The sequence below is a fragment of the Pyxicephalus adspersus genome, chromosome 11 (assembly GCF_032062135.1).
Source record: "Pyxicephalus adspersus chromosome 11, UCB_Pads_2.0, whole genome shotgun sequence".
NCBI classification, from domain to species: domain Eukaryota; kingdom Metazoa; phylum Chordata; class Amphibia; order Anura; family Pyxicephalidae; genus Pyxicephalus; species Pyxicephalus adspersus.
In genome coordinates, this window is record NC_092868.1 from 18,197,278 (window position 1) to 18,206,516 (window position 9,239).

A 9,239-nucleotide genomic window follows, 5' to 3' on the forward strand; every position below is an offset into this window, starting at 1 on the left:
TATATATATATATATATATATATATATATATATATATATAATCCAATTGCTTATTTAAAAGGTGTTTACACCATATTTCTAGTTTACAAAACCAAAGTGGCTCATTAGTATAAGTACATTTTGTCTTTAAAGTTTCCAACAAAATCTCAGGTTGAACTTGGTTGCTCAGCAAATGGTTTTCCCCTGGGAACCATTCCACCTGTTTCACCCGCTATGGCAGCGTCGGTATCACTCTACATTTGGGAGTTCCCACCCTTCATAGTGAATCCGCCGAAAGTGACTATCCCGTCACGCATACACTTGCGCCGCCTCCTTCGCTCCAAGTGTAGCGGTGCTGTCAGAAATTGCAGGGAAAGCCTATTACTCGCTGCAAACAGTACTTTCAAAGTGTATCTCTCATCTAATGCACGCCCTTTAGAGGGATTTTTTCAGTTTTGGGTATTCCTTCTCGATATAAACCTCACACGTATAAATAGAGGTAAAGCTCTCCTACTATATCCTTTTGTCTTTACCTAGAGCCAAAAGTCTCTACCTAATCTGCATTTATCCAGAGGATAAGGTGCCATATATAAGAGCCACAGATATGTCACTCATATATAACATATATTCAATTTACCATTTTATTACAATAACAATATTCTGATTTATTAACTCGTCTTTTCCATACACAGTTTGCTGTTGTTAGATAGACAATTAATGTATGTAATCAAATTAAGATGTTTTTAATAATGTTTATACATAAAGACCATTGATAATAGTTCCAAACATATTTTAACGTTCAAGTATCTCTTCACTGAATTACATCGCATTATATTTCCCTTTCACATCGCTAGATAACGACAGCATAAAAAAGAAATAAAGAACAAAACGGGGGGTGGGAGGAACAAATTTCTCAAGATTTTTAAATTTTCCCATAAAAAAAAAAAGATTTAAAGCTTAATATCTCATTTAGGCCTGGATTTTCTGTGACCTTTAAGGAGTTAAATCCATTTTCTTTCCTTCTGTAAAATGTTTTTATCCCAATTCCCACCTCTTGGGTCACATGTCACTTTCTCCAGGGCTATATAAATCTGACTTCTTTGGTATTAAAATTGTGGTGTGTTCCCATGTGTAGGCTGAGAGGGGTTATAATTTTCATTTTTTTATGGCATATACCGGTACATGCTCATAAATATGCTATGCATATTATATATATGCATATATCTAAATTCCCTCTTGGTTTTGCCCACATAGTAACACCCACAATTACACAAGCCAGATAAACAATGCCCTTTGTTTAACAACTGACTATCTTTTTCAATTTGGGAATATTTTTAATGGGAACTTGTCCTTAACTACTATGAATCCACTCACATTGTGTACATGTGCCACATTGATAAGTGCCCCTCTTGTCGCTATCAATTAATATATCTTTTTTTTTTTTTAGCTTGAAAGTGGCTATCTACCAATTTGTCCTTTAGAGATGAGTTTCCTAAACGTTAGTTTTGCATAAATTCCAATGTGTTTTTTTTGATCAGAGGTAAGTATTGGCCAGGACAGACTACATATATTTCTTTAAAATTTGATGCTCTGCCGAATATTGCGTAATAATCCTTGGTTCGTTTTCTTGTTTTTTATTTTTGTAATTGTGGGAAAAACTAATCCCGCAAGGGATTTTTTTTTTTTTTGTGTTTTGTCATTGGCCTATAAAGTCCTACAAAAACTGGTGTCCTTCACCAAATGTTTTGTTCCTTTATCTAATAGGGATGTAGCCGTCTTAAAAACTAAGAGGTTGGGATATTCGTTCTAAATCAGTAAGAAGAAAGCATTGACTTTTTTTACTTTTAGGCATTGCTGGTGGACTTACAAATCTCTCGAAGATGCCAGCTTGTAATGTCATGCTCCTGGGTGCTCAAAGGAGAACTTTGTCAGGATTCTCCAGCACCTCTGTTCTACCTCATACTGGTTACATCTATCATAGTGACATTGTCCAGTCTTTACCACCGGTGAGTACAACAACTGTGTGCCTATGACCTAGCAAATATTTTGTCTTTTTCACTATTTTATTTATTTTTTAGGACTTGCATCGGAAAGCAGCTCGGTTGGTAGCTGCCAAATGCACCTTGGCTGCTCGAGTAGACAGTTTCCATGAGAGTCCGGAGGGAAAGGTCAGGTCCAAATGTTTATAGCATAAAAGTGTTAAAGGAATGTTTCACAACAATGATTTGCTAATTTGAGTGTCATTTTATTGTTTGAGTTAAGTGCAGCTGTTCCCACATTAATCACAATAAACTATTTACTTATTCTTTAATTCCTTATCGGTTAGGAATAAAAAAAATTCTGTTTTGTTTTTTTAAGTGCAACACCCTTTTTTTAAAAAAATGAATGAATGGGAGTGCAGAGCCTCCCGGCATACCTACGTCACGCATCCTGGAAGGCTCTTGGGTGCTCCTACTGTGCATGCCTGAGCATCTGAGGCATGCACAGAAGGAGCCCTTTTGTCAAAAGGGAAAAGAATTTAGTTCATTGGTAATTCAATAGTGGACTGGTTATATAGCAGCTGGGCCAGCGTATATTAGGTGTAGCAAAAGTAAAGGACTTTATGGTGGTTAAACCTTCCATTTTTTTTTTTTTAGATTATAAATGCCAGTTGTGTATTTAACGTGACTGAATGGCTTGTAAGATCTGTTCTGTTGTGAACTTTGAAAATACATTTCTCAACAGTGCCTATAACTTTGGAGGCAGAACATGTTATGAGGTGCTTTTACTGCTTTTGAGTACTTACATGATCGAAGGTTTGCTTTAAGCTTAAATGTTTTAGTCCTTACTAATAATAACAAATAAACAAATACAGAGATTTATACATTAGCATCTAAAGAGTTCTCTATTTGACTTCTTAAACATCTCCTTGTATAGCCAACCTGTCAGGGCAAAGGCTCTTCATTTATATAAAAAAAAAAAAAAAAAAAAAAAAAAGAGGAATTATATAGTAGCCTCTCCCACAGCACATGTCTTTGTCTTTTCCTCTACAACTCTGCAGCCTCTATTCATCTTTTCAGCATTTGACACTTCTGAAAGTGTTCAATGCCTGTGTTACCTACCACATGCTGTGGCTGCTGGACATAGGAAAGATCTAAGAGGGAAATCTTTATATGAATGAATAATGGTGAGCATATTTAAGAATCCCAGCTCTGGTGTATCTGTCTCCTGCTCTAATTGGCAGGGAGAGTTATTCGCAGTGGCTAAGTGGTGTACAACAACAGCAGGGAAAGCCCTCTCATAGAACTGCCATGCCATTTTTTTTCCTGTAGTAACAGAATACTTTTAAAAAATCCTAAACTTTTTTTTTTTTTTTTTTTTTTTTTTTTTTTTATTACCATGAATGTTTACATTTGACATTATGTTCAAGCTTTTGACCCTCTGGAGATATATTGTACTTTTTCTGTTTCAGGTAGGTTATGATTTAAAAGAGGAGATTGAAAGAAAGTTTGACAAGTGGCAAGAACCTCCTCCTGTCAAGCAGGTAAAACCCCTTCCAGCCCCACTCGATGGACAAAGGAAGAAACGTGGTGGCCGCAGGTAAGGATGTTCTTTGTGCATGCATGTAAATGCTCTAAAGAAGTGTTTGTCATTCACATTCCCATCATTTTCTTAGGTACCGTAAGATGAAGGAACGCTTGGGGCTTACAGAAATCCGCAAACAGGCTAACCGAATGTGCTTTGGAGAGGTTTTATTTTCCTCATTATACAATTACGAATGTTGAATAAAATGTAAATAAAGTTATGTGGCCATATTAGTGAATAAAAGTTCAACAAATTTGCTGGACTGTGGGCACAGGTCCCTCTACTGGACGTCTGGCCCAAACACCACCCTTATTGAATCTGTTTCTGCCAGTTAGGTGAGAAATGTGTACACAAGTAATCTACTGGAAGTCCTCTTGTAGGGCTTTGGCAGTGCTTCTCCTGTTCTTGCACAAGGATGCAGATATTAGTCTTGCTGCTGAGTTGTTACCCTTCCACAGCTCTGTCCAAGGCTCCTTATGTAAGGACTTCTGGTATCTCCTTGCTTTCAAGACTGAGGAGATGCAGCAAACCTCCTTACAATGACATTTATAAATGCCCCAACTTGAAGGATCTGACCACCTAATAATATTGAACATTACCAGTATTGACAGAGCACTATGAAAACTGTAAGGTTAATGAAAAATCAAGAATAAGAAAAAGAGAAATGCTCTTTGATAAAGCCATTCATCTCTTTAGTGGTTGATTTGGTTTTCCCCTTCCTGTGCACCTGTTGCTTTCACAATCGCTTTCACTTCCTAATTGGGCAGATTTGTTATCTAAAATTTTAGGTGACTTGGTGTTATACTGTGTTTGTGCATTCCCCCTAAATCGTTGTTTGAGTATTATTAATGTAACCTTGTGCTGCCTTGTATAGACCCCAGAAAAGATTAGAGTGGTATTAATGTCAGTCATTTTTTTTTTATAGATCGAAGAAGATGCATATCAAGAAGATTTAGGTTTTAGTTTGGGGCACCTTGGAAAATCCGGAAGTGGCAGAGTACGTCAGGCTCAAGTCAATGAAGCTACAAAGGCCAGGATCTCCAAAACATTGCAGGTGAACTAAAATTTGGTGTTTTTTTTTTTTTTTTTTTTTTTTTTTTTTTTTTTTGCATAGGTGTATTGAGATATGAAATGGCAGTGGTAGGCTACAGTATCATGTACGTTTTTTATTTTTAAATACCACATTAGACATAATTAGGTATTTATATACTACTATTATTTTAGTTTTAAGATTGTTCAAAGTAAATTTTTAAATACCAGTTTTGCCAGAATGCTTAGTCAAAGTTAGAGCTCTCTAAATAGGGAGTGTGAAATAGCTGATTGGAGAGCTCTAGCATTGACTGCATTTTTGGCTGCAATCAAAAAAATAGTAACTAAATTACTTTTTTTTTTTTTTTTTTTTTTTTTAATTCGGATTTAAATTAAACATTGATTTTGCCCTTTGAAGTAAATTCTTGTGCTTTTACTATACTTTTGCTTTCTCACAGCGTACATTACAGAAGCAAAGTATGGTTTATGGAGGAAAGTCCACGATCCGAGATAGGTCTTCAGGTACAGCGTCCAGTGTTGCTTTCACACCTCTTCAGGTAAGTTCTGCACTTTCAACCTCTTTGGCTGACCCTGAAATGGATCCGATGCACTTCAACACTGGTATTTTTTTTGACACACTGTATTACATATTTTTAATGTTTTTCCTTTATCTCTGATGAATTCAATAGTTTTGGAGTGTCACACTTAATTTGAACACCATTACAAAGCCAGCCCAACCAGTCCCTCAAAGTATCACCCTAGAACAGGAAATCCTTAACAGGAGAAAATGCTGCCTGGATTGAAAAAGCAACACATAAATGGTGGTTAAGATTCAAAGTGACTTTCTTTTATGTTTACATGTGTTTTGTACAGAATCTTGTAATGCACACTGTAAACGTCTCCGTGCACATTAGGAGCTGCAGCAAGTCAGAGCCCTCTTTATTTTCTGGCTGGAGAATATAAGGCAAAAACTTTTCCTGACCTATTCCTTTCATTTATGGCGTTTCAGCTCCATCAAAGAGGCACAAAGTCACATACAGGGTTTACACTGACAAACCTCCCTCAGGCATTTTATTTATAGAACTTCTAATTGAAGTACATCCCCCTCCCACCAGCCATGATCTCCCTGCATTGCATTGCAGCACAGAGACACTGTAATGACCTCACTGGGTCTAAAATAAAGTATGTTATTGAAATGGAAAGGTGTTAAAAAATTTTTGTTAACTTGTTGGTTTGGGTGGTGACCAAATTGGAGTAGGTAAAATATTAGCAAGTTAAACAACATAATGTAAGTCTGTAGCCAAATCGGATATACTTCTTTAAATGGTTGATTACAGCTGTCTTTTGCATTCGGGGTCCTGACGGTTTATTGGGTGAGCAGGGTTATCATGTCAAAACTTATTTGGACAGGACTTGATCAATATATTTAGTGCGGGTATGAGCTATCATTTAAGGATAAATTAGAATAATTTGTTTTTTAAACCTATGTTTTTTGCCAGGCTACTCTTTGTGAATCTGGCACAGTCCATATTGTCTCCATTTTTTGTAAAGACACCAGGTCTTCTGTGCAATACTACAAAATGATTATCTGTAACCAGTGCATTGGTCCCTGTATAGCCTTGACAGTAGATATGTTTGAAAGTAAATTATTTAAATAGACAAACTCCCACATCAAATACCTGGGAGTCAACATAACCCCACATCCAAGAATATTCTGCAAACTGCACGTTTCCCTTTCACCTCCCTAAATTTTTCCTGTAAACTTGGTTCTGCTATCTTTTTCTCTTGGTTTGAAACAGTTTCTATCAGTCCCCCATGCCTTCTCTTTTTCTCTGATTGCTTTAAACATAGTATCAACTTCAACACTCAACCGGGGGTCTAGAAAACTACACTCTGTAAACATAAAATGGAAAGTGGCATAAGCCTACCAAATCTAACATGAAATGCTTCACTATGAAGTTTTCCAGTTCCAATCCACATATTTAAAACCAAAAAATACTGACTGGCAAAACATATGTTGCCTTGATGTCACTGACATGGAGTTAGCCTATAAAGTGTTGATAAGATGCTTCTTGGATCTCTCGTATTAACCTTTCTTCTCCTGGCCCCTGTTTCAGAGGCTGCATTTTTACAGGGAAATTGCTATACATTTGACTACTCCTTTGTTTTTACTTCTTGATCCAGGGTTTTTGGCTTACTTCAAACTCTTGGTTACTTTTAAGGTAGGTGGAGTGAAAGGCAGTGCCCTAGAGAATAGCCCTCTGTATTCCTCTTGCAGCTTCTTGGTCCCCTAAGGTGTGACCACTTTTTCATTGTTATCTTTTACCTAATCTATCCTGTTAACTGTATGCAAGCAGTACTGACAGATGTCCTTCCCTGCAAACTTCAGCTTTAGAGGGACAAGCTCACACAAAAAAAAATCTGTATGGTAATACATTATTTTATTCATATTACTCGGTGGCACAGCTGGCATTTTTGTCATGTAAGTACTATACTGTTCAGTTTCCTGATTTATTCAAACTAGTTGAACTTGAAGTACTGTTTTGTATTGGACTGTGTAAACTTTAACTGTAATCTAAATTAGAATTTAAACTATTAACTGGTGCTCCTACTTACTGTGAATTACAAGTAACTTTTTTTGGACAAATTTAATATTTCTTTATTTCTGTTTCATTTTGTAGGGTCTGGAGATTGTAAATCCACAAGCTGCAGAGAAGAAGGTGGCAGAAGCCAATCAAAAGTATTTCTCCAGCATGGCAGAGTTCCTGAAAGTGAAGCATGAAAAGAGTGGGACAATGACCCAGTGACACCATTTTTTTTTTTTTTTTTTTTTTTTTTTTTTGCACTTTCACTAAAATGGTCTCCTTTGTTTTTAACATAAGCTTTCAAGCCTACATAATGGAACATGTGGCAAACACAAGAACAACCAACTTTTATGTTTACTGGAACAAAACTTTTTTTTTTTTTTTTTTTCCTAAATATTTTGGATGTTTTCAGTTAAATTTTTTTTATTAGTTTTTAATTTTAATCATACAAATAAATCAAACAAGCCAATATAAAGTTTGTCATAATTCATATTCCAACAGATTATATCCTATCAGTATACCCACTATACAACACAATCTTCAGATTTCTTTAATTGTATATGTCTATCTTAACATTTCTCGCTTTGAACTATTGCTTAATCTCTATCTTTTATTAGAGTTGTTACCTCATTGCACAGTATACTCCTAATTCATCATTGAATTGCCTCCTACTTTCCCCCTCCCACCTCCTCAAATATTCCTCAATGACACAATTATCTATTGCAATCCTTTACTTGTTATCTTATCCAAAACAGACAAATGTGTAATAACTTAGTGATAAGGGGAGAGAAAAGAATTAATCCCTTTCCCTCTTTTACAACATATTTATACAAACACTTCTATTTAATTGTTTTGTCGTGGGAAAAAAAATAACTACCTGTGAATCTTCATCCAAATCGTGATTAAATTAGTTTAATTACTGTAATATCTCTCTGTGATAAATTGAGGGAGGAGAAGAATTCCCTTAGACTTGGGAATGAAATAATAATTCATTTTTTTTTTCCACTTTATATTATACTAGTGGTACTGCGTATCATCTTATTATTTTCACTTTGGCAAAAATAGGCATGCTCTATTTAGATAATCCGTTAAATATGACATATATTCTCAAAAAATCTTATCATATTACATAGAACATCAACAACACTAAAACACAAGGAGAAAGGGGGGAAGGAAGGGCAGGCCAGCTAACAATCCGGCATATTAAAAGGGAACATATGTTACATCCTACATCAATGATGTAGCTATATGGTCAATATTGACCAGTCCCCGCCCTTAGACATATAGTGCTCGATCCATTGTCACCATATTTTTTGAAATTTAGGAACCAAACCAGACGATATTGCTCATCTTCTTTCACTGGAAACCAGGACATTTTTTTTTCCTTGACTTGTTGCACATTAGGGGTTGTGGACCACCAAGCCTTAGCCAAAACCATTTTGTCAGAAGTAAACAGTTACGGTAACAATTTAAATTGAGTATTAGTACAGAACAATGATTTCAAACAAAAAAGTGCCTCTGCCGTTTTTTTTAGGAAAGGCATGACCCACTAAGGTGTAAGCTATTTGATATACTCTCGTCCAAAATTTTCTTTTTTTTTTTTTTTTTAGGACACTCCCACCATATTCGATAGAAAGTTCCTGCTGTATTACATATCCTAAAGCATTTACCCATACAGGTCGGCTGAAACTTAGCAAGCCTAGATGGCACCATGTACCTTCTTATCATTAGTTTCACCGCTGAACCGTTAAAGTTACTATGGGCCACCGTAGTCCATATCTGTTTCCAATAACATGCCCATATCTGCCTCCCATTTGTATATAAAGGATGGCATTGCCATACTAAAGTATTGTACAGAGCCGATAAGGCTCCTTTTATCTTTATGTTCTGTACACGCAATCTCTCAAATCATGTCCTATTGTAAGTTCCAGCTACTAATCTCAGCCTAGGTTGTACAAAATGCCAGAATTTGGAGATACCTAAAAAGTTCCTTTGGTGGGGCTTCATCTTTTTTCTCTAAACTCACTAAAATGAAGAATCCCAGCCGAATTAATAAAATGATTACCTCTATATAGATCCTAC

The 9,239-nt window shown here is 35.9% G+C and overlaps 1 protein-coding gene across 1 annotated transcript in view; it reads left to right on the forward strand.

The window, feature by feature from the left end:
* Window positions 1–7,601, forward strand: part of PRPF31 (pre-mRNA processing factor 31) — a 14,723-nt gene extending 7,122 nt beyond the window's left edge. Inside the window, exons 8-14 of the mRNA XM_072426511.1 lie at window positions 1,828–1,985; window positions 2,058–2,147; window positions 3,431–3,558; window positions 3,635–3,707; window positions 4,469–4,597; window positions 5,031–5,129; window positions 7,254–7,601. Of these exons, the coding sequence (XP_072282612.1) occupies window positions 1,828–1,985; window positions 2,058–2,147; window positions 3,431–3,558; window positions 3,635–3,707; window positions 4,469–4,597; window positions 5,031–5,129; window positions 7,254–7,379 (803 nt within the window). The 3' untranslated portion in view covers window positions 7,380–7,601. The remainder of the gene's footprint in view (window positions 1–1,827; window positions 1,986–2,057; window positions 2,148–3,430; window positions 3,559–3,634; window positions 3,708–4,468; window positions 4,598–5,030; window positions 5,130–7,253) is intronic.
* The last annotated feature ends 1,638 nt before the right edge of the window (window positions 7,602–9,239 follow it).